The following is a 26,034-nucleotide window of genomic DNA, read 5'->3' as shown; positions in this document are numbered from 1 at the left end:
TAGATTTGTCAAGCATGATTTCCCTTTCGTAAATCCATGCTGACTCTGTCCAATTCTACCACTGTTCTCCAAGTGCTCTGCTATAAAATCTTTGATAATGGATTTTATCTGGCACCTCCACTAAACCTTGCCACCATGGAAGGCCCTACCAGGAACAAGGAGCTCCCGATGGCATGGCTCAAAGGATACCATCTAAATGGAAAGCTCTTTAACCTCGGTTGCCTCCTTGCCAAAACTAAACTGACCACCATAGATGTACTTGAGCTACAGTCTGCGGATGACTGTAGTGTCAGTGACCACTCTGCACCAGATTTGCAAGCCACCCTCAATATCTTCAATTATGCATATACAAAACTCGGCTTGTCCTTGAATGTTGCCAAAACAAAACTCATATATGACCCCACACCTGGTCAGCCAAATATTTCACCTCCCATATATGTTGAAGGAGAGACTCTGGAATATGTTAAGCAATTCTCATACCTTGGCAGTTACCTCTCTCAAAAGGCTGCCACTGATGAGGAGATCCAACACCAGATCAGCTGCACTAGTTTGGCCTTCTACAAATTATGGCAGCAAGTATGACAACAAAGTCGTCTGCAAATCAACAGAAGTTCTAGTGTACACAGAATTGTCACCATCACGCTCCTGTACTGCAGCGAGACCTGGACCGTGTATCAGCGACACATAAGAGCGCTAGAAAAACTCCATAAGCAATGCCTCCATCACATCCTCCAGATTCAGTGAAAGGACCATCAAACAAATGCTAGTGTCCTCTTGACCCAAATCCACAAGCATTCAGGAAAAACTCCTACAAAATCAACTCTGATGGACTGGACACTGTCTCCATGGCTGAAAATTGTCTCCCCGCCAGGTCCTGTTCTCAAAACTCTCAAATGGCCAACGAGGACAAAGAAAACACTTCAAAGACACTCTGAGGCTCTCCTTGCAACAATTGGGAGGAGCTTGCTGCCAATCTTTCAGAATGGTGACAACATGTCCACCAAGCTGCATCACACGTCGAATCCCAATGCCTTAATGATGAGGCAGAACAACAGCACTGAAGGAAAGAAAAGGAAGCAAATCCAGCATTGTGAATCCCACTACCTCATGGGACATCCTGCTCCATGTGCCTAAAGATCTGCGGGTTGAAAATCGGCCTGTTCAGTCACATGAAGACCCATGGCAGAAACTCATGACCCTGAGTAGACATCGTCCTCAAAACGAGAGACAGCTGATTAATATTATTTCTTGGTGCTTTCTGAGGCTAAGTGCATAAATGCACTGAGGCATACTGACCAGGAAGATCCCAGGTTCTTTCTCTGGCTTGTGCTGAGTGAACTGATCTCAACCATGTAGGGGCACTACAGTTGCACAATTACATTTTGATGGAGCCTACTGAACTCAAACAAGCTGTCTGCAGCCTACAACTATCCTATATTACACCCTCACATGAAGATTTATTAATTAATTCCCTAAACAGTATGTTCGTGATGAAGGTTAATTATTAGGCCCAGTACATGATGTTCCTTGGCAGCTGAGCTAATGTAAAGTAAACACAAAGTGGTTTGTGTATATCAAACTCTGAAAGGATGATGCAGAAACCATTGGAAGTTCAGAAACAAATTTGGGTGAGATTTTAAACTCACTCAAAATCAATTCAATTAAACAGAATTAAAATCAGAGTTAAATTCACCATTTGAGCATTTGACATAAAGGTGAATAGTACTGCTGGAGAATGGGAAGTTGTCTATACGTTAGCCCAATGTCATCACGAATATTTGATGTAGAATACAGCAACCACAACAATATGCCTTAATCTTGCCTGGGAAAAATGACCCTATCATTAAGATCTTTTCCATTTCCCACGTCAGCCAACCTTACAATTTTTTGGAGTAAGATGGCCAATTTATGCCAAATTTTGTTCGTCCATTAGGAATCGAGTTGAAATTGCCCAAATAGTTAACACAGAATTCTTACCTTCAGCCAAGTGGGGGACTTTCATGCCATCAGTCCTGGATTCAGGTCCAAGTCCCAGAGGTCCCATTGTCCCATCCAGCCTCCAACAAGGATACTTATCATCTTACAGTCTTCCAGTTTTGGTTGGCCGACACATTGAGAATCTAATGATGTGTTTGACAAGTGACATTCCTTTTGTCAATTAATTCACTCAGTTGAACAAAATGTATCTGCTTTTACCATTTACACAGGGCATAAAACAAACATTAAACTATAAGGTAAAATCAAAATGGTTAACAAACTGCAATAAATACTGTTTTCTTTCCCAAACTTTGCTTGAAGTAACCTTCGTGTTTGCCAGTTTTAACTGCCCCAGGTAGCAGGATTTGAACTAAATGGTGGCACAACACTGAATAATATATCTATTCTGAGGCTTTCAGTAATTGTAATGCGCTGAAGTTGACTTCACCATTGTTTTCTTTCTCAATTTTCCTTTCTCAGAAATAAATCTGGAATCCTGGGTTGGAGGAGTGAGAAGATTGAGATAATAAATGGATATGAGTCCAAGGTAATGGAAAATGCTGACCATCCAAGGGTACCCTATTGTGTGCTGCAAAAAATTCAAAGTAAGGCGTAACATTTATGATTTAGCACTCCTGACACAAAGCTTTTTGTGACTGATCCACATATCAGGAATTTCAGATCAGAGGTTAATGCATTCAATTCACAGTCTAATTTTAATGGATGGAAATGATACAGACTGTAAATCATTGACCTCTGCATCCAGATTCCTAATATGTGTTCCTGCCATGTGAAGCTCTGTGCCAGAAACTAACTAAATGTTAACACTTATCGTTAAGTAACTTGGTAGCCTAGTAATTACAACACTGATTTCTATAGATTTATACCCATCATTTCGTCGATTCCAAGCTGTCATTTGAATTCTCTGGGATGCACACTATGAGCTAAATGACACAAGAACTTAAAAAGGCATGGTGCAAGAAAAGTCTTTTCTGCCCATTAAGCTTGCTGCCCCACTGACCATGTAAAACCTATCCTGTCATTCACTTATTTATTCTCCCAAAAGGATGTCAAAGAGGACTTCAATCAAGGAAAAAATCTAGGACATTTATCTGTCCTCATTTCTTCACCTATCGTTCCTCTCCAGCCTCAGTAGCACTGAAAATATTGTGTCAAGTGCATTATTTGATGATCATCATCTATATTTGTCTATATGGCCTCCTCTCCCAATTCCAAATTAATAATTTGTACAGTTACTTTGTGAAGGATTTAATGAACACAACAATATTAGTTTCTATTTCTGAGAGTTAACTCTACATACCTAATAGTTTTATTTCTAACTTTTTGTTGCTTTTTCAAGTATGTTTGCGTAAACAGCTCACATTGGTAATAGTATTTAGCGGAATTTTTAACTTCCTGTATTGATCTTAGGGTTACTACAATTAAATGCTTTGGCACTAAAATTTATATCTAATGTTTTTAGACAAGGTCACATGCAAGGTACTGCATAGTAGACTCATGACTAAGGTCAGAGCACATGGAGTTAGGGAACAGACAGCAAGCTGGCTACAAAACAGAAATCAGGGAGTAGGGGTAAAGGGTAGCTACTCAAACTGGTAAAAAGTAGGAAATGGTATTCCACAGGGATCAGAGTTGTTCACAATTGGGAGGTGTAATTAATAAGAAAGGAAGAATGCAACAAAATTCAGGAATACGTTCATAAACTTGCAGAATGGGTGTGGACTTGGGAAATGAATTTCAATATAGGGATGGTGCATTTTGGTAGGAAGAATAAGGAGGCCACATACTACTTGGATTTGGAGGTATGGTGGAACAGTGGTTATATTAGTGAACTAGTAATCCAGAGACATGAGCTCAAATCACGTTACAGCAGCTGCGGAATTAAAAGCTAGTCTCAGTAATGCTGATCAATAAACTACAGTATTATTGTAAAAACCCATCTAGTTCAATAATGCGCTTGAGGGAAGGAAATCATCCTTACTTGCTCTGGCCTACATGTGACTCCAGACCCACAGCAACGTGGTTGACTCTTAACTGCCCTCTGAAATGACTGAGCAAGACCACCACCTTCTCAAGGGCAATTCGGTAGAAACAATAAATACTGGCCTTGCCAACGATTCCTACATCCTGTGAATAAATTAATAAACAAATTAAGAGTCTGAATGGGGTACATGAGGAAAAGCATCGAGGGCACAGATACACAATCCACTAGAAGTAGCAACACAGTTTAATAAGACCATTAAAATAAGCAAACCAAGCACTAGAGTTTATTTCTAGAGGGTTAAAATTGAAAAATAGAAAGGTTATGTTAAACTTGTATTGGACCTTGGATAGATTACTCTTTCAATACTGTAAACAGTTCTCATCCCCATATGATAAAAATGATCTAGAGACATTGGAGAAGTTACAAAAAAGATTCACAAGGATGATACCAGAACTGAGAGGATGTTGTTACGACCAGGTGAGAAGGAGTCTAGGGGTTCCCTTTCAGCCTTTGCCTGGTTTAACCGTAACAGGGTTTGATTTTAGAAACACTGTTTTTAGCTCCCCCTTCAGTGAATCCTTGTTCACTGCTCCATTTGTAAGGCAAAGTAAGCAGACAGGTTTCCTTAGATTTAAAGAAGAAAGGTAGAAGTTTATTAATCTTAAACTCTAATCTGGTTAACGACTACGAATATGCAATGCCACCATGCTAGCATGCATACATGATAAACACACACGCGGATAGAGACAGAAAAAATAGAAAGAATAAAGGGGAAAAGTTTGAGGCAATATCTGTTAGTTATTTACTGACCTTTGAGTTCAATGTGGAGTCTTTGGTTGCCAGTAAGTCCTGCTATTCGTTGGGGCCCATTCACGCTTCAACTTGTTTCTATGTCGGAGTCTTTTCTCTCTTGAGGTTTACGTGTCTTCCATGGGTCCGGTGGCTTGGGAGAAAGTGAGAGAGAAACAGCCAGGAGAGAGGCTTCCTTGTTCCAGCTTCAGTTGCAAACTGCCTTCTGTTCCTTTTTGTGGAACAATTTCAAAAACCAAGTTGGCCAGCAGGTCAGTCATGTGACTAACTGGCTTAACCACTTCTGCGTTTGTGGATTGTATTATTTTGGCAGGCCCTGGAATGTGCTTCCTTACACCTTCCATGTCTGGTGATCAAAATCCATTTGAGTTAATTGGATCAGGGAATAGTTCTTTGTCTCCACAAGCAGCCTCTCTTAGTATGTAAATTTCCTTCCAGCCCAAATGTCTGGTGATCTCTTTAACAAGTCATTTCTTCACTCCAGCAACAGTTTAAAATTAATATTCATATGACAAACTTAATATGCCTAATTCTTGGCAGGTGGAAGTCTGCATGACAATGTACTTAACAGAAAAGTAGGAATAAGCTGGTGCGCTTTTCTCTAAAAAAGAGAAGGCTGAGGGGAAACCTGATGGATGTCTTGAAGGTAATGAAAGGGTTTGATGGAGATGTTGTTTCCATTTGTGAGGGGGGTGTCCAAAACTAGAGGTCATAAATGTAAGACAGGCACTAATAAATCCAATAGGTATCTCAGGAAAAACCTCTTTACCCGAAGAGTAGTAAGAAATGGGCAATGTGCTACCACAAGGAGTAGTTGAGGCAAATAATTTAGGTGAACTTAAGGGAAAGGTAGATAAGCACATGAGGGAGAAAGGAATAGAAGCATATGCTGATAGAGTGTAGGGAGTAGGGTGACAGGACACTCATGTGGAGGATAAATGCTGGCAGATACTAATTGGACTGGATGGCCTGTTTTGATGTACACTCGATGTAACTCGATGATTTTCTTGGAAAATAAAAATCCCTTTCATGCGTCCTCATAGGTTTATGGAGCTTCAAATGTGGAACTAGTTACTAGGACAAGAACAGAGCACCTGTCAGACCAGAACAAGAGTAAAAGCAAAGGTAAGTGAAGCAGTGCATTACTGGGCCTGCGATGAGCATGCGAAAGCAGGTAGAGCAGTGACAGCTCATTAACACCAGCACTGGAGGAAAGGAACAATGAGAAGAGGCTGAAGCATTCTATGCCATGTAGACGATGGTAACTGTAAAATATAGTCAGGAACAGGGGTAGTCTCTGAAGGTGAGCATTAGGAGGGTAAAGGCTAGTTTTGAAAAGAGCTAATAAATCAATAATATTAAATATGCCCAATATCTTGTCTGTGGAACATTTATTGGGGGTGGGGGGGAGCATTAATCTTGCGAGGCTTTACCTAATCTAATTCTCTTCCCATATTCACACCCTGCTCTTGAATGCATGGTTTACACTCCAGTAAAAATATAAATGACACAAGATGAATTCCATACCTGATCTAATCCAGTTCCTGTGTATTATATCACTGCCCATTTACTCTCAGGACACAGATTTCCTGTGGCAGACACAGTGTTAAATATATGATAATCAGGTGCTTGACAAGGGTTTACAAAGCCATAATCCAATTGGATGGTTTGCATGAGATTATAAACCACAAGATTGAAACTCAAGATGTCAAGCAAGTATTAATACTGGCAACATTGTATTACCTTTGTCAGGAGGATACTACAAGAAAAAGAAAGAATAAGACACACAACACTGAGGAGTGATAATGGGGCAGACAGCCATTGGAAATAGGTGGGGGACAAGATGACAAAGTCTAGTGATGTTGATGGCTAGCCTAGTTATAACAGCTTTTTGCAGTGTTAAGGAGCAAGTCACATTGAGATAGTGGGCAAATCATGAAATACATAGGAGGTTAACAAAGGAACTAATGGCTTAGGAGCTAAACATTTGCAGCATCACAAGACTGACCCAATAATAATACCAGTTGATTCATCTCCTGGAAGAATACAGAAATTTATACTTTATCTTATTGTATAATAATAATAGAGTAAACTATTTACTTGTTCATTATTGGGAATACTGAGTATTTTCAACCCAACATATGCCAGTTATCTTCACCAGCCTAAGAACATTCAGCTAAAGATTTAATTTAGATTCACTTGCTTCAGCAATGATTTAATTAACTGAGGTACAAATATTGCAAATGAGATTTTTTAAAAATAAACAGCTTATAAAGACTGATGTAAGCATGCCATTTCTAGGTTAATTAGTTGTGGTATTTAATATGGAGTTGAAAAGCAACCTCACTATAAAGACAGGCTTCAGGTGATGATTCTAGATAAGGGCTGGCTAGTCTCTTATTAATGTATTATTTGGGCTCCCTATAGGTGAACCCATGAGATGACTGAAGCTAGAAGCTCGATTTTAATGAGGTAAAGAGGTGTAATGTCAAGGCAAAATGATTTTCAACTCAGAACTAAATATTTGCAGTGGAAGAATTTTTGCACAGTGCCACAATTGAGGCAGGCATGCCAGCTATGAATTTTTTTCAAAGTCAGCACCATAATTGTTTTTATATGCTGATGTTGTTAGGATTTGCTATCTGGGGGAAGAGAGCTGGTGCTAAACCACCAATTTGCATTTCTCAACCCCAGATTGTGTTTTTTTTAAATTGTTTCAACCTCTAGGGCACCGACGACACAAACCTGTTTCAACAGCGTCCACTCTGTTGGTCCACCAACGAGTTATCCCACCGAGCAGCCAGAAGATCAGAAGTAAAGTGTTTTTATATTTGTTTAAATTTCAAGTGTTCTTTTTAGTGACCTCTGAGTAAGCTTATTACAGTGGAACCTCCATTATCTATATTGCTATTCGCCTTTCATACTGATTATCTGCTGGAATTTTCATAGGACAAAGCCTTAGGTGAAATTTTACCAGTTTGCCCAGCCCCTTTCGTTTCTTGTATTTCATCTCCTTCTGTTACTGAATCAAACAACATTTTTATTGTTAATTGTATTGTGCTTGTCTTCATTCCTGTGCCTAGGGTATTGCTGTGCTGTTAGAAGATCAGATTTGGAGCCTCTCAATTATTCACCAATTTCCATAATCCACTCCATCTGGCAGATAATGGAGTTCCCATTGTACTTTCACAGGATTTCGTTCAGCATTATGAAAAAGTGACAACCTGGGGAACCAGGAATTCCCTGGAGCTGTTGGCAGTCTCAGAATTAAGTTTCAGTAAAAAAAAACTCCTCTGCCTAAAGGGATTAACTTTGAATGAAAACAGGAGGAAAGAAATATGGAACAAAGGAAAAGTAGGCTGAATATAATTTAGCAATGTCCCTCAGTTCCATTGCTTCGCATCACAGACCACAAAATTACAACTTTTGTGTCTATGTTGTTCTATATTACTGAATGTCTTTCACTGACAATGGTTCAGTAACATGTATTGATTCCCGTTATGCTAAAATGTATCATTTAGATTGCAAATGCCCAGTTTAATACTATGGTGTGTACACAAATTTGGTGACTGTAACAGTCTGATTAGGACCTTCCCAAGTGCTGAGGAGAGGTCCAGATAGACCAGCAATGCTATAAGTGCACCATTGACCTGCAGGGCTCTGGGCAGGCACCAATAGAGGGACTGAACACTAAATGCTGCTGGAGCACACCGTTTACATATTCTACCATCAACAGTTTCCATCAAAGACTGAAATCCCATTCTAGGAAGATATCACTGCCTCTGACAACAAGTGTACTCTGCAATGTTGCTGTTGATAGTGAAGGCAACCACACAGCATCAAGGGCTGATGAGGATGTCTGAAATTGCATTTAAATGGCATTTAAGCAATCAGATTAGTCCACTCTGCAGCAAGTGTACAAAACCAATTGGCATAATTTTGTCAGTACAAGTAAAATTAGAATACAACAGAGAATTCCCATGGGATTCTTCTAATCTTCTGCCATATTTTCAGCAGTGAATCAGCGGAAGTCTTGGAGAAATAACGCATGCAGCTGTTTTTAGCCATTTATGGTGTTCTCTGGTTATTCTTCTGATCTCCCGCTGGTCAAATCCTGTGAAAATTCTAGCCAGAGGATTTTACGATGAAATTCACCACATTCAGAGTTCCACTGGCATGGAAAGACTGCCAGATCGCATGTTGCTCTCCCAGTTCAAACTAAGCAGTTAAGATAGCTGCTTAACTTTTCAAAAATACCTCATGGACCTAACAAAAGGCTAGACATTTCTTCACAGTGAGGGAGGGATGTTCAGAAGGGTAGTCATCCTGGAACGCTCCTGCACATTCCAGTTGATAAACATAACATGCAGGGTACTACTAAGCCAGAAAGATCAGGAAGATCTGAGATTCAATTCCTGGTCTGTGCTGTGTTGCAAGCTCAGACATGGTGGCAGCAGGGTAGATAATAATTGGCCTCAACTAGTGAGGGGAAATATCAGCCAGGATTCCTGCATCAGTGATAGCTGTTAGAAGGTGTGTGTTATGAGAGTGTTTGTGAGGAGAGGATCAACCTCAACAGGACTGCTCCCTGTAGTCTAGGCTTGTTCATGAAGAATGATTACTTCAGGAGTTAACAGAGCACTGATGCAGCTGTGCCACAGCTTAACTAAGAACCTTCGGGAGAAGAAGAAAGAAATTGGAGGTGCGGGGTGAGCAATCTAGGTTGCTGATAACATACTACTGATTAAAAGCAAGAATATCTGGTTAGATACTATCGACAATGATACCTTTAGAGATGAGAAATGGGGCTGCAGACTCATTAAAAAAAAATTAAGATAAATAAAATTTACAACACTGGGTTTCTGCTCTAGCTAGTCATAACTATAAATCTATTAAAAATTATGTGTCTACATGCACTGCCTGTCTCCAAAACCTTACATCCTCATGCTACTTTGTCACTCTTTTGGGTTATCTTCTTCCATTCTAGATCTCTATGTCAACTTTTACAATGGAAAATGCCTATGTAAACTTGTCATGTAATTATACCCTCCAGACAATGGGGTGGCACTGTAGCTCTTCAGTTTTGTATTCCTTCGGCTCTACTGCAAAAGAACTCCTTTGCTCCAACCATCTCTACTTCATTGTTTCTCAAAGTGCAACACATTTGATATTTAACTGTAATTAAGATATTATTTATTTCTAAGGACAGAATGTATGACTTTAAAATGGGACCAAATTACAACTGCTCATTCTGGCCCAATTATTTCCTACCCTCTAACCCTACATCAACTAGTCTAGATTTCCTATGTGTGACATCACAGGGGTTAGACTAATCATTAAAAAAATACAGTTCAAATATATGCAGCTGAAATCATTCCCATTCCCTATTCACACAATCTTTAATATAATGCATTTTGCACAGCATTCCTTTATGGTCCAGTTAGTTATTGACAAGTTAGCAACATCTCAGTACTCACTTTGAAGCGGATTGTATGCAGTTCGGGTCTTGTACTTATACATATAACATGGCCTTTGTAACTGTAGCTTTGATCCCTGGGACTAAAGAGGTTTCCTCTGGTGTCATCTCTAATTTGATGCAACTGAATATTTGGCAGATGGTGGCTTCTATCAGTTAAACTCATTCAAGCTAAACAAGCTTTCACCCACAAACTGAGTAAAATAAGTAATTAAAAAAGTGACATTACATCTGAAAGAATATTAACAATGTAAAAATGAAGCGATTTGATAGTTGATAGTTCCATAGAGCAAACAGCATAAATCAGCACAAATTCATACTTAATGATTAGTCAATTGGACCGATCTTGAAGCTTATCATGAATATACTGCACAGTAATCAGTCTGTGACTAGGTTTGAGTTATTGCACTTAGAGCACCCCAAGTGGTGGAGATTGGTGATAAACCATTCACCAGATTGAGGTGGGGTGATGAGAAAATTAACAGCTCATAAACCAGAAATACTAAGTTGAAGGCGATAGCTTAATTAACAGGCAACCAAAAGCTGTCAACTTTTGCAATGGATCAAAATGTTTTGCACAAATTTCTCTATGACAGCATCATTCCGAATAAGATGGCAACAGAATTCCTATTTGATCATTTTATGTTTTTTTTAAAGTAGAAAATCTTATCACACGTCTTGCCCCTCAAAAGGACGAGTTAAATTCAAATTGTTCTAATTCAGCAGGTTTGCATGTTGAATCGAGAGATCATTCATTGTAGACACTCTTGCCATAGAGCCAACACTGTAGTGAAAAGCACCACTTGTCTTTTGCAGGCAGTAAAACTCCTCTCCAGTCTTTCCTGGGCATTGCAGAGCAACATGTTGGACCACACAATGGGGTTCGTATTGGAAGCTTTGTTCTAGTACCTCAGCCAGATCTTTTCTTATAGCTTATAGATCACACGGTATTAACTCTGAGTCAAAATCTACTTACTGTCATGAAATATTACAAGCTTACTTTTTTCTAAGCCTGCTGTGTTTCAAAAGTATATTGTGTAGAAGTGATACTTAATCCGTCATTGCTGGAAAAATGTATATTTTATTGTGAGAAACCTCAATAAAGGGCTAAGTTGGATAGTGCAGGACACAACCCAAGTTTGAAAGAGCAGGAAAGAAGACAAGATAAATCAAATAGTGATTAAGTGGTGCTGAGTTTGGGTTTGAATTTTGTTATGCACAGTAGTTTAGGACTGAATTCATTACTAGGGCAAGGGTGGCTAAAGAAGGGGAAGAATTTCTGTGGGGATTCTCATGATCATACCTTCAGCAGAAATCCCAAATAAGCAACATAAACAGCCACTTATCCCGATTCTCTGAGGTATCAGCTGACCATTCACCAGATTTACGGTGGGAGATTGGGAGAACCCCTGTGAAAATTCTACTCACTAATCCTGATTATGGGCCCGAGTCATCAAACTTTTATTGGCCAGTGACAATGTAACGATTTGTAGAAAGCAGTATCCAGGGGATCAGGAAAGTCTTTGTGAGTTGAGCCCTCAGTCTCAACCATCTGCCTGCACTCCAGCTTGCATTAGAATATATGAAGGCCCATTGGTTCATAGTGATTAAGTCAAATTCTGTTCCTATACAGGAGTTTCGAAGATTTTCATTGGTGTTTTGGGGGTCACATTCTGTCTATTTATACTGAGGACTATTGATTTACAATATCCAAATAAGTCACATTCTGTTTGTGTTACCTGGGACTTTAGGGTTTACATTCCTTGATTCTCCCATTTTTCCATTAAAACTGCAAATCAGTAGCTCTATATGTTGATCTGATGGTACTTCAGATTGATTCAACAAGACTGAGTGATAATGAACTGCTGATTCATTGCTGTTAAATCCAGCTCTTTGTAACATATGCTAGAACTGCTGTAATTTCGTTTGTTATCATTTTGTGATCCAGGCATTCATTACTCAGACATTCAGCAATACCAATCCAACATCTATTACTCCAGAGGAGTACTTCAACTTGAACTTTGAGCTGGGAAGTCGAGATATTGGACGTTCCATGGAGCTCACCACAAAAACACAGAAGTAAGCTGAAAGCCTCTTTCATTGTATGTAATTGCTAATTAATATGATGTAATTTCCTCTTTCCTGCTCTGATAATAACACAATAAAAACATCACAAAGGTTCTGAGCCCCTTTAGTAAATGTCACAGCATACAGCACTGAAACACTGTGCTCTTCCTACAATGGGCCAAATAGAAGTTGTGATCTCTGATTCAAGCTGCCAGGAAAAGGAATTAAATCTAATCTCAGAGTTGTGATTAGGTTTATATTGAGCTCAGCAACAAAAACTTGCTTTTATATAGTGCCCTTAACATAGGAAAATATCCCCAATTGCTTCACAGTAAATTATTTTCAAAAGGCCTTCAATAAGGTGACACATGGTGAGCCCATGTCAGAGGTTAGGGCATGTGGAGTCAGGGAACAAAAAGCTTAATGGATAGCAAATTGGCTAAAAAAGAAACAGAAAGTTGGGGTAAAGGGTAATTGTTCAAATTGGAGGAAAGTAGAAAACAGTGTTCCACAAGCATCAGTGCTGGAACCAATATTATTCATAATTTACATTAATGATTTGGACTTAGAAACAAGTAACTCAATATCAGAATTTCCAGATGATGCCAAACTGGGGTCTATAGCTAACACTGAGGAAGAATGCAACATAATATAAGAAGACGTTAGAAAATGTGCTGACTAGGCAGTTATGTGCAAGTGAACTTTAACGTTGATAAATGTGAGATGATGCACTTTGTAGGAGGAATAGAAACAATACCTACACCTTAGACAATGAGAAACTGAATGAGGTAGAAGAGCAACAGGATCTGGAGATCCAGGTGAACAAATCACTAAAAGCAATACCACAGATCAGCAAAGCAATTAAAAATGCTAACAAAACACTGGGATTTATTTCTAAGAGTAAGGAATTCAGAAGTATTAAATTATAGTTAAACTTGTCTCAGACCCTTGTCAGGCCACACTTAGAGTACTGTGCACAGTTCTTGGCCTCCTACTATATACTCAGAAAGTGGAACATGCTCCTACAGAAAGTGATTGAGGTAAATAGATTAGATGCTTTGAAAAGGAAACTAGATGAGTACATGACAGAAAAGGGAATTGAAAGATATCTGAAAGGCTAAGATGAGCCAAATGGATGGGAGAAGGTGCAGGTGGAGTATAAACCCCAGCACAGACTAGTTGGGATGAATGGCCTGTTTCTGTCCTGTATATTCTATGTAATTGGATGAAATTTGACACTAATCCAAAGAAGGAGATAATAGATGAGGTGACTAAAAGCTTGCTGAAAGCTATACGTTTTAAGGAAGGTCTGAAAGGAGGAAGAGAGTTGGAAAAACAGAGGGATTCAGGGAGGGAATTCCAGAGCTTGCAGCCTAGAAGGCTGAAGGTGTGGCTGCAAATGGTGAGGCCAACGGAGTGGGCGAGACTCTAGAGGTCAGAGTTGGAGGAATGTAAACCTCTTGGAGAGTTGCAAGGCTGGAGAAAGTTGGAGATAGTGAGGGGCAATACCATGAAGAGATTTGGATGTGAGATAAAGAAATATAAATTGGAGGCATTGGGAAACCCAGAGGCAATGTAGGTCAGCAAGTGCAGAAGCAAAGGGATTTGGTGAGGATTAGGATATGGGCAGCAGTGTTTGGGTTAACTTGAAGTTTATAGACAAGTTTGGAGGTGAGAAAGGCATGGTTCAGGGTTTTGGCAGCAAATGGGCTGAGGTAGGGATGGAGACAATTGATGTTACAGAGGTGTTGTAGGAAATCGCAAGCTCTGTTCTCATGGCTTAGGACAATATCAGAACCATGAGGTTAGAGTGCAACTTTGTAACTCATTTCCAGGCAACGTTAGATCTAGGATTCCAAAGCTAGTGAGTCCATTTAGACTCTTACAAGTAAATCTCCAGAGGCCAATATTGAATCTAATGGGCTGAATTTTACTGGCCCCTCGACACCGCGGGTCATGGCTCGGGCACCAGTAAAATTTTGTGGGGAGAGGCCCGCCTCGACCCGCGCCATCGAGAAGGGCCTGCTGCATATTACTGGCAGTGGGAGGACCTTGGTGCAGCCCCCCCCCCCCCCACCACCACTGCCTGGCAGCCCTTCATCTGCATATTCAAATGAACCTAAATGAGATGCAAATAAACTTACCTGCAGGCGGCGGACATTCCATGCCGATTTTACTGACTCTGAATGCAGTTCGCGCGCCTTCAGGACTGGCGAGAACTTGGCGGAGAAGGGGGAGGAATAAAATTTTCAGGGCGGGAGGGGTGGAGGACCAGAGAAAACAATTTTGATTGGATGTGGGGATGGTGGGAAGGGGTTGAAGGACAACAGATTGAAGGTTGTTGTGGGGGGGGGGGGGGATGGTTCGGGTATTTGGAAAAGCCAATTGTTGGTAATTTCGGGCAATGAAATGACAATTGGGGTGTTGGGGAAGGGCGTCCATCACAAAAAGCCCTTTAAAAATTGTGCTGGTGCCTGCGCGGTGGCACTGGATGTCGTTGCCGAGGGCAGCCACTCCGCCTCCTCCATTTAAATGAGCCCCCACACTCGGAAAATTCAGCCCCATAAGTCATAATGGAGAAAAAGGTTACTGCAGTAATGATATTCTATGTATGTTGTGATATAACTTAGGCTGCTGTAATGTCTCCGTTGGTAAAAGGCAATGTGCAACTAAACCATCAAGACTAGGAGTTCTTCGGTTTAATTCCTGAGTTAGCTGATCTCAACATGAATACAAAAGCAAAATAGTGCAGATGCTGAAAATCTGAAATAACAACAGAAAATGCTGGAAATACTCAACAGGTCTGGCAGCATCTGTCGAGAGTGAAACAGAATTAACATTTAAGGTCTGCCACAGCATTTTCCAGCATATTCTGTTTTTATTATAGCTGATCTCAGCCCATGTGGCCACCAGTAACACGGCAATTACCTTTACCGTCCTCGGGTTAGGAAAAGAAACATCAAGCTCCTGGCCTTGATTTTGTAGGGTATATGTGGTGGAGTAGTAGTTATGCTACTAAACTCATAATCAAGAGGCCTGGACTAATAATCCGGAGAATAAGAGTTCCATGGCAGGTTGAAAATTTGAATTCAGTTAAAAAATATATGGAAATAAAAAACTGGTATCAGTTAAAGTGACCAAAAAGTTGTTGGATTGCCGTAAAGACTCAACTGATTCATTAATTTCCTATAGTGAAGAAAACCTGCAATCCTGCCTTATTTGTGACTCCAGTTCCACACCAGCATGGTTGACTTTTAACTCTCCTCTGAAGTAGCCACTGGGTTGTATCAAGCCACTGAGCAACTATGGATAGACAATAAATGCTGCTCTTGCCAGTGACACTCACATTCTGACAATCACTTAAAAAAAAGGGGTGAATGTTATATAAACTCAGAATAAGACTCAGCTGTGATGCACCCCCGCCCACAGCCAACAAGCACAGATTGTGTCAGCCCACAAATAACTAATGATCTGTTGGTAATGGCGCTGGATTATGACCAGAACTCATGGAATTTTACCCTGTCAGAAATCAACATCTTCAGAATATGGAAGACGGGAGAAAGTTGACAAAACAAAATACTAGGTGTAGGGTTGTAATGCAGAAAGCCATTTTCACAGTTGAGGTAAAGATTTTATGTTAAAAGCAAGATAGCAACTGCCCCTTTGCCCAGTTACCTATGTTTTTTATGCTTTTGTAATATATGACATAACATTGATTATCTATGCTAGTGAATTCTACTGGATAGAAAACAATACTACACCAATCAATAAAGAAATTCTAACATTTATACAACCTTTCATGACATCAGGATGCCCCAAAGTGCTTTACAGCCAATTACATACTTTCGTTGTTTAGTCATGGTTGCAATGTAGGATAAATTTAACGGAAAAAAAAGGACACATCAGTGAGATGCACACAAGATTGGGGTAGGAAACAGGGCATAAAGTAAAGTAGATGGCATATAATGGCGTTAATTATAAAATCAGCACTTTGATAAGACATAAGTTGAATATTACAGTCTTGCTCATGTTATCTCATCTGGGAATATACTGTTCTGGCAAACACAGCAGTTGTGCATTTATCATAAATTGCTAAATTCTGAAGTACAGCATGTTGAAATCAACTCCAATGATTGGCATTTTTTTTAAATGAAAAGAGTACATCACTTAGCAATTTGCAGGCGTATTAAGTGTTGATGAGATGCTGTTGACTATAATGATCAAAATGTGCTCTTTTGAAACAAAGCCTGGTAATGACTGAGTTGCTGATTTTCAATGCAGAGGTTCTTCTCTTAATGGAGCCTCCCTACCTCCCCAACATTCACCAGATCTAAACCCTGAACCAGAAGCAAATGATGGTGCTTTGCAATATCTTAACATCTTTATTAGATTTCAGGAAGGTATCGTCCTTAACAACCACTTCTGGGCTGGTCTTGGACTTAATTTTGGAACTCACCTCTGTCAGAAGGCTATGGATTCAAGTCCCACTCCAGAGGTTGACCACAAAATCAAGGCTGATATTTCAATGCAGTCTGAAAGAGTGTTGGAGGTGCCTTCTTTCAGATGTGGCATTAAACCAAAGTCCTGTCTGCTCTCTCAGGTAGACATAAAAAATTCCATGGCACTATTTCGAAGAAGAGCAGGAAGTAACCCCCAGGGTCTTGGCCAATATTTATCCCTCAACCAACATCACTAAAAACAGATTCTCTGGCAATTATCACATTTGCTGTTTATGGGAGCTTGCTGTGAGTCACGTTACCTAAAAAACAACAGTGACTACAATTCAGAAGTACTTCATTGACTGTAAAGCACTTTGGAACGTCCTGAGATCATGAAAGGTGCTATATAAATGCAAATTATTTATTTTTACATCTCACAGATATTCAGTGTTTAAGAATTTTTTTGTCGCTTAGGATTTATTCACTCCTCAATTAATCCCTAATTCTTACCCAGACTTCAATAAACAACATGCTGAATATTCACTTTAGCTGTTGCCTCTAAATACATTAAGTACCCCCGCAATGATAGGAGTGTTTCTCATGAGGAAGTTTAGCTCCACTTTGCTTTGTTTCTTGTTTTGCTGTAGAGCTGATTTTAAACCAGTCTACAGTTTATTTTGTGGAAATGCATTGACTGGATGCATCATATTTTACTTTACTGAAATGAATCATCACTTTAAAAAAGCCTGCTTGGTATTCATTATATTGTTTTAATGAAAGATAAAAACAAATACACTGCATTAATGGTGCTTCCCTTCAAAGCTAGAATATTCTCTTCATTCAAGCATGTTTGGAACAAAGAAATTAATGATTAACCCTTTTGTACAAAGCATATACATCACCTTGAACTAAATGCTTACAGCATTGATTAATCTCACTGCTGTCTTCAGTTCATCTTGAGGACAATTTCTGGTGGAAAAAAATTGAAAATTTGTTCGTGAAATGGATGCAGTTTAATAAAAAATGTTAATTAGTCCTGTAATCAAAGAATTCAACAATCAACATGGGTGATGGAATAAGAAATGTTAATGGGCTCCAGGAAGAAACTGGACAGGTTCTTGACAACAAATAGGATTCAGGATTATTAGAAATGCACCCAGGACATACTGTGGCTAGGCAGGCTAGATGGGCCAAAGGGCTTCTCCTGCTGTTACTGTGATTATATTCTATGGTAATTTAGAATACCTTTCCAAGTTTAGTGGGTAACTGTACTGAGCACTGCAATATTGAGCCTCTCTAATAGTATCCTGTATTGCTATCCAATATGCCATGCCAATTTTCCTTTCATCAGGTCATCTAGTCATCATGACAATTGATAAGTCATGATGCCATGCATGTTAGAGCAGGAAAATGTACCTTGATTCTTTTGGACAAAGATATGAGTGAACAATAACAAAAACTTGCATTTTATATAAAAAAAAACCCAAGGCACTTCACAGAGGCGTAATCAAAAAAACAACGGATGCTGAGCCAAAAGAAGATATATTAGAAGAGCTGACCAAAGGCTTGGTCAAAGAGATGGATCTTAAAGGAATTGGAGAGGCAGAGGAGTTTAGGGAAGGCATTCCAGAGCACAGACCCTAGGTGGCGGAGACACAGCTGCCAATGGTGGGGCAAAGGGGGAATTTACAAGAGGCCAGTTTCAGGAATGGGGAATTTATGGGGAAGAGGTTAACAAAATTGGGAGGGGCGAGACCATGAAGGGATTTTATAGATGAAGATGAAAATTTTAAATTTAAGCCATTGAGGGGCCAGCAGCCAGTGTAGGCTAGCAAGGACAGAGTGATGGGTGAATGGAACTTGGTGCAGGATGGGATATGGGCAGCAGAGTTTTGGATAAGCTAAATTTTATGGATGGTGAAGGATGAGAGCCCAGTAAGGAGAGCATTGGAACAGTTGAGTCTACAGGAAACAATGGCATGGAAAGGATTTTTAGCAGCAGATAGACTGAGGTAGGGGTGTTGACAATGTTATGAAGTAAATGTTCTTTGAGATGGAGAGGTTTTGGGTTCAGAAGCTCAGCTTTGCTGCCAAATAGGATCCTAAGGATACACACAGTCTGATTCAGACTGAGACTGTGACAGGGGAGGGAGATGAAATTGGTGACAAAGGTGTGGAGTTGGTGGCAGCGTCAAGAAACAATCGTTTTGGTCTTCTCAATGTTCAGCTGCAGGAAACTGTCACTCATCCAAGACTGGTTGTCAGACAAGCAATCTGACAACACAGAGGAGCTTGTGTTCAAAAGAGATAGTGGTAAGGTACATTATACATTTTGAAACTGACGAGGTTGCCAAGGGACAGCATGTAGATAAGGAAGAGGAGTGAAACCCATGGTAGTGTTAAATTCCAGAAAGTTTGTTGTGGAAGGATGATGCTGGAGCCTATGTTTACTCAGTTTCACATTTATTGTGCAGAATAAAAGGATTACAAACATTTAGCTCCTCACTCGAAAACTTCCAGCAATCGCAGGAAGTGTCTGCTTATAAGTGCTCAAATAAAGACCCCAATTAACACCCTCCATCTGGATATAATTAAACAATTGATACACAATTAACAGATTAACTGGTAGATCCTTGGGATATTTCAGAAGCAATGGTGTGGTGTTGGGAAAAGAAACCATTGTTGAATATGCAGTCAGAAGTGGGTTTGGATAGGGGTATGGGATAGGATGTTGAGAAATACGAGAAAATGATCAGAGATGGCCTCATCAATGATCAAGACTGGAGTGATAGAGAGGCCATGCAGATGGCAAGGTTGATGGGGTGGCAATGTCTATGGGTAGGAGAGTTTATCTGGAGGAATGTTTGGGAGGACAGGAGGGTAGTGAATTCAGAGAAGAGAGAGCAAAGACAACGGAGATGGATGTTGACATCACCGAGGATGAGGTGTTGCTCAGTGAGGGAGGAAAGGAGGGATGATATTTCAGTGAGAAACTTGGGTAGAGCTTGGAGGTGTGGGAGATGGGGGTGTGGGATGAGGATTTTAAAGCAGAGGCCAGAGAAATGGGATAAGTTGAGGTGCTTGAAGGAGGAGAAGATTCCATGAGGAATGCACGGAAAGGACCAAGGTGATAAAGGCTTTTGTGATAAAGGGCACACAACCATCATGGTGATTTAGTCAGGAGAGATATTGGAAAGAACAACCAAGCAAGGAGGCTTCAATGAGGGACAAGGTGTTACCAACTGTGAAACAAATTTCAGTCACAGCCAGGACTTCAATGGAATTATCCCTAATAAGTTCATGGATGGCAAAAATCTTGTTTGTGATTGAACAGACATCTGGAGAGAAATGTAGAGAAGGGGGTGATTGTTTCTCCACTGGCAGAGTCCAAAGCAGCAGTTAGTTGGTGGGGTGAGCAGGGTGGGATGGAAGTTGGTGACATGCGAGGGAAGAACAGAAACGTAATGAATAGAATATATGTTTGAGACAAGTACATTTTTGTAGCACACCACACCAAAACCTGTCTGGAAAGGCAGCTGTCGGGTTGATTTATTTATGCTTTTAACATTTGGTAGTTTCTTAATATGGGTACATGGATTCAACAGTAACTCAATTCTTCACTGTGGTTTCACTACCAGTGGGTTGGCTTTAAGACATTTAACTGTACTTACTCCTCATTTACAATGAACTGTTGTTATGTTATGAGTTTTTTAATGAACTATTGAAATTTTTCAGTGTCTCTTTTAATACTTAAGTATGAATCTGTCGGTCTGATGAAGGCAGATGAGACAAATTGTATTTGAATTTTCTATACATATTATTTACGATTATGAAAATTGGCCAATTTGCCAAGAGTCTTTGCAGGCTCAGTAAATGCATCATTTGAAAGATTTGCATTTATAGTTCCTTATCTCCGAAACATCTCAAACCACTTCACATATAATTACTTGGAAGGACAGTGACTGTTGGTATATAGACAAATATAACAGCCACCTTGTGCAGAGCTATAGCCAAAAATTACAATAAGATAAATGATCTGTGAAATATTTGTTCACACCCATGTCAGTTTGGCCAATTTTATGTCATTCTAGCTCTGGGTCAAAAGGTTACGGGTTAAAACCCACAATAGTAGTTGAGTGCATAATGAGGCTGTTTATGGTAAGCACTATTTGACATGAAGGCCCTAAATGTTGACTATCGTGCCTGGGAGTCACTAGCTGGCGAAAGAGGGAAATGGCAACACATCCTGCGGACTGGTGTGCACTACCATGACGACCAGTTGCAGCAGCAGCTTGGCAACAGGCACCAACATCAAAAACGACAACTCACAGCATCACTTGGCAGCTTCATGTGCTGCATTTGTGGCAGAACCTGCCTCTCAAGGATTGGTCTTCACAGCCATCAGCAAAGGTGCACCAAGAGAAGCCACCCCACCTAAACAGATTGTTTGCTGCATGTCCATCATCTTTCATAGATAGAAGGATGCCAACTATTTGATAAAAAGCAGGGAATTGTAAGCCAATATTAGCCAATAATTCTCCCTCAATTATTCCACCAAAAAAGCTGATTAACTGGGCACTTGCTGTTTGTGCGGCATTGTTGTTACAGTTATTTATTTTAAAGAAGAAACTTTTTTTTATTCAGCGATTGAACAATGACCAAAGTCAGTTGATCATACCAGCACCTGAGTAATTTCAGTCACTAGTGGATGATTGATTGCCTCCTTAAACAGTGTTCATTTAATAGAGAATGTTTATTGAACAGCAGGTAGCAGAGCAAGCTTGTTTGTACCCTGGCATCTGCATAAATAAATCCACAAAGAACCAACATCAGGTAAATTAAAATCAGCTAGTAATGGCTACAACTATGAATAAATAATTTCTGTCATGTTATAAACATTTAGCATTACCCTTGTCGTACTGTTAAATATATATTGATTAATGCGTGGAGCATTCACAGTAAATTGGATGAATTAATTGCGCAAATAGATGTAAACGGGTATGATGTAGTCGGGATTACGGAGACATGGCTGCAAGGTGACCAGGGATGGGAAATGAACATCCAGGGGTATTCAGTATTTAGGAAGGACAGACAAAAAGCAAAAGGTGGTAGAGTTGCATTGCTGGTTAAAGAGGAAATTAACGCAATAGTGAGGAAAGATATTAGCTTTGATGATGTGGATTCTGTATGGGTAGAGCTGAGAAACACTAAGGGGCAAAAAATGTTAGTAGGGGTTGTATATAGACCCCCACACTGTAGTGGTGATGTTGGGAATGGCATTAAACAGGAAATTAGAGACGCATGCGATAAAGGAACATCTGTAATTATAGGTGACTTTAATCTGCATAAGATTGGGCAAATCAAATTAATCACAATACCATAGAGGAGGAATTCTTGGAGTGTATATGGGATGGTTTTCTGGACCAATACGTTGAGGAACGAACTGGAGAACAGGCCATCCTAGACTGGGTATTGTGTAATGAGAGAGGAATAATTGACAATCTAGTGGTGCGAGACCCCTTGGGGATGAGTAACCACAATATGATAGAAAAACAAGAAATGCTGGAAATCTGAAACAAAAACAAGAAATGCTGGAATCACTCAGCAGGTCTGGCAGCATCTGTGGAAAGAGAAGCAGAGTTAACGTTTCGGGTCAGTGACCCTTCTTCGGAACTCAATATGATAGAATTCTTCATCAAGGTGGAGAGTGACGTAGTTGATTCTGAGACAAGGGTCCTGAATCTTAGTAAAGGAAACTACGAAGGTATGAGGCGCGAGTTGGCTATGACGGATTGGGAAATGATACTTAAAGGGATGACGGTGGATAGGCAATGGCAAACATTTAAAGAGAGCATGGATGAACTGCAACAATTGTTTATCCCTGTCTGGCACCAAATTAAAACGGGGAAGGTAGCCAAACCATGGCTTACAAGAGAAATTAGAGATAGCATTAGATCCAAGGAAGAGGCATATAAATTTGCCAGAAAAAACAACAGACCTGAAGATTGGGAGCAGGTTTAGAATTCAGCAAAGGAGGACCAAGGGATTGATTAAGAAGGGGAAAATAGAGTACGAGTGCAAGCTTGCGGGGAACATAAAAACTGACTGTAAAAGTTTCTATAGGTATGTGAAGAAGATTGGTGAAGACAAATGTAGGTTCCTTACAGTCAGAAACAGGGGAATTTATTATGGGGAACAAAGAAATGGCTGACCAACTGAATACATACTTTGGTTCTGTCTTCACAAAGGAGGACACAAATATCATACCAGAAATGTTGGGGAACACAGGGCTTAGTGAGAGAGAGGAACTGAAGGAAATCAGTATTAGTAGAGAAATGGTGTTGGGGAAATTGATGGGATTGAAGGCCAATAAATCCCCAGGGCTTGATGGTATGCATCCCAGAGTACTTGAGGAAGTGGCTCCACAAATAGTGGATGCATTGGTGGTCATCTTCCAAGATTCTATAGACTCTGGAACAGTTCCTACAGATTGGAGGGTAGTTAATGTAACCCCACTATTTAAAAAGGGAGGTAGAGAGAAAGCAGGGAATTATAGACCAGTCAGCCTGACGTAGGTAGTGGGGAAAATTCTAGAGTCCATTATCAAAGATTTTATAGCAGAGCACTTAGAGAACAGTGGTAGAATTGGGCAGAGTCAGCATGCATTTATGAAAGGGAAATCATGCTTGACAAATCTATAGAATTCTTTGAGGATGTAACTAGTAGAGTTGATGAGGGGGAGCCAGTGGATGTGGTTTATTTGGACTTTTAGAAGGTTTTCAACAAATTCCCACATAAGAGATTAGCATGTAAAATTAAAGTGCATGGGATTGGGGGTAGTGTATTGCAATGGATAGAAAATTGGTTGGCAGACAGGAAGCAAAGAGTAGGGATAAATGGGTCTTTTTCCAAATTGCAGGCAGTGACTAGTGGGGTACTGCAGGGATCGGTGCTAGGACCCCAGCAATTCACAATATATATTAATGATTTAGATGAAGGAACTATATGTAATATCTCCAAATTTGCAGATGACACAAAATTGGGTGGGAGGGTGAGTTGTGAGGAGGATGCAGAGAGGCTTCAGGGTGATTTAGACAAGTTGAGTGACTGGGCTAATGCATGGCAGATGCAGTAGAACGTGGATAAATGTGAGGTAATCCACTTTGGTAGGAAAAACAGGAAGGCAGATTATTATCTGAACAGCTATAAAGGGAGAGAGGGGAATATGCAGTGAGACCTGGGTGTTCTCGTACACCAGTCGCTGAAGGTAAGCATGCAGGTCCAACAGGTGGTAAAAAAGGCAAATGGTATGTTGGCCTTCATAGCGAGAGGATTCGAGTACAGGAGCAGGGATGTCTTGCTGCAATTATACAGGGCCTTGATGAGATCACACCTGGAATGTTGTGTGCAGTTTTGGTCTCCTTATCTGAGGAAGGATGTTCTTGCTATAGAGGGAGTGCAGCGAAGGTTTACCAGACTGATTCCTGGGATGGCTGGACTGACATATGAGGAGAGATTGAGTCGGTTAGGATTATATTCGCTGGAGTTCAGAAGAGTGAGGGGGGATCTCATAGAAACCTATAAAATTCTAACAGGACTTGATGGGGTAGATGTAGGAAGGATGTTCCCGATGGTGGGGGAGTCCAGAACCAGGGGTCATAGTCTAAGGATATGGGGTAAATCTTTCAGGACTGAGATGAGGAGAAATTTCTTCACCCAGAGAGTGGTGAGCCTGTGGAATTTGCTACCACAGAAAGCAGTTGAGGCCAAAACATTGTATGTTTTCAAGAAGGAGTTAGATATAGCTCTTGGGTCTAAAGGGATCAAAGGGTATGGGGAGAAAGCGGGAACAGGTTACTGAGTTGGATGATCAACCATGATCATAGTGAATGGTGGAGCAGGCTCGAAGGGCCGCTTGGCCTACTCCTGCTCCTATTTTCTGTGTTTCTATATTTCTATGATTAGTTACTTGTAAACCATTGTATAATTCCTAACCAAATGGCAGTTATAGTTATTTTTTGGAAGATATTATTAAATGCATCTTCTGTTTCATTTTAGCATTTTCAACATCACAGAATCAGAGAACTGATGGTGCAGATGGAGACCATTCAGTCATCATGCCAGTACTGATGTTAGCTCCTTAACTAGAGCTACAGGTTATATGCCTACTTAACAGTCACTGCATACAAAGTAGTTCATCATTTGAAGCACAAGTTATGAGGAGCATTGATCCTACTATTACGCTATTCTGCACAGATAGAACAGGAGCTCCCGAAAAGGGAGATGTACCGGCAGGAGAGACTATACAACTGGGGCTCTGTGGACCAAAAAAAACAATTCTTAGTTCAATGGCAAGTGGTGCCATTGGAAAGGTGCTGAGGGAAGGCCTGGAAACTCTCCAAAGGGCAGAGGGAGAAACCAGAAGAGACTCATTCCCAACCTCTCTCATGCAGCTCCATGTGCTCAGCTTGTACTGGTGTTGGTAGCAACCTGTGAGCAAGTCTCTTAGTCTGAGTATATAGCTTGAGCGAACTTAAAGTGGGCAGGAAATAAACTTTTTTTGCAGGGGGGTTGGGTGCGGGTGGTGGGAAGTTAAAAAGTCATCCTAATTAGAAACTGAATGAAAATAAAAGAAAATAACTATTAACTTTCCTGTAAGCTTTTTTTTAATTTAATGTTTCCTCTTATAAGGATGCACTTTGAAAAAAAAAGTTATCCTTGTGGATTTTCCTATATTTTGGGGATTATGTCGGGCGAGAGGCCAGCACTATTGTTGCATCTCTGTGGCTCGGCTTTGAATCCAGGCCAGACTAGTTGGTGGAAAGTCTCCTCTCTGCCAGCTGTAAGGGTCTTAACTGAATCGAGGCTGAGAGGTTTCAACCCCATTTCTGGTGAGCAATGGTCCAGAGCAAGTTCATCAGAAACAAGCACAAAGTCAACAATCAAAGGTCACAAGGGTGGTTTGTGTGGAAAATGAAAACTATTATAACGCTGAAGAATGGAGTGCTGTTCTAGAGATGGTTTCGTCACATTGTAGGGAGAGCTTTACTCTTCACTTACTCTAACCTAGGTCTAGATTGAGGCTGATACTGGCTGGGTAAAAGTATTCTATTCCCTACCATTGTATTATCTCACTTTAATAAACAAAAATATATCTACATTTTTTGAAACAAATGGAAAGAAGAGTAACACCAGTTGATGTTTTTGTTTGTCTCCTTTATGTTTCACTGGTTTAGGTCACTTGAGGTGCTTGGGTCTAT

At 40.2% G+C, this 26,034-nt stretch overlaps 1 protein-coding gene across 1 annotated transcript in view; it reads left to right on the top strand.

Annotated features, from left to right (window-relative positions):
• ankrd13b (ankyrin repeat domain 13B) overlaps window positions 1–26,034 on the top strand; it is a 365,862-nt gene that overhangs the window by 308,112 nt on the left and 31,716 nt on the right. The window contains exons 7-11 of the mRNA XM_068009985.1: window positions 2,458–2,524; window positions 5,836–5,917; window positions 7,520–7,606; window positions 11,085–11,149; window positions 12,217–12,347. Coding sequence (XP_067866086.1) covers window positions 2,458–2,524; window positions 5,836–5,917; window positions 7,520–7,606; window positions 11,085–11,149; window positions 12,217–12,347 — 432 coding nt within the window. The remainder of the gene's footprint in view (window positions 1–2,457; window positions 2,525–5,835; window positions 5,918–7,519; window positions 7,607–11,084; window positions 11,150–12,216; window positions 12,348–26,034) is intronic.

This window comes from Heterodontus francisci, chromosome 30, assembly GCF_036365525.1.
Source record: "Heterodontus francisci isolate sHetFra1 chromosome 30, sHetFra1.hap1, whole genome shotgun sequence".
NCBI classification, from domain to species: domain Eukaryota; kingdom Metazoa; phylum Chordata; class Chondrichthyes; order Heterodontiformes; family Heterodontidae; genus Heterodontus; species Heterodontus francisci.
This window is presented reverse-complemented; position numbering and strand designations above follow the sequence as displayed.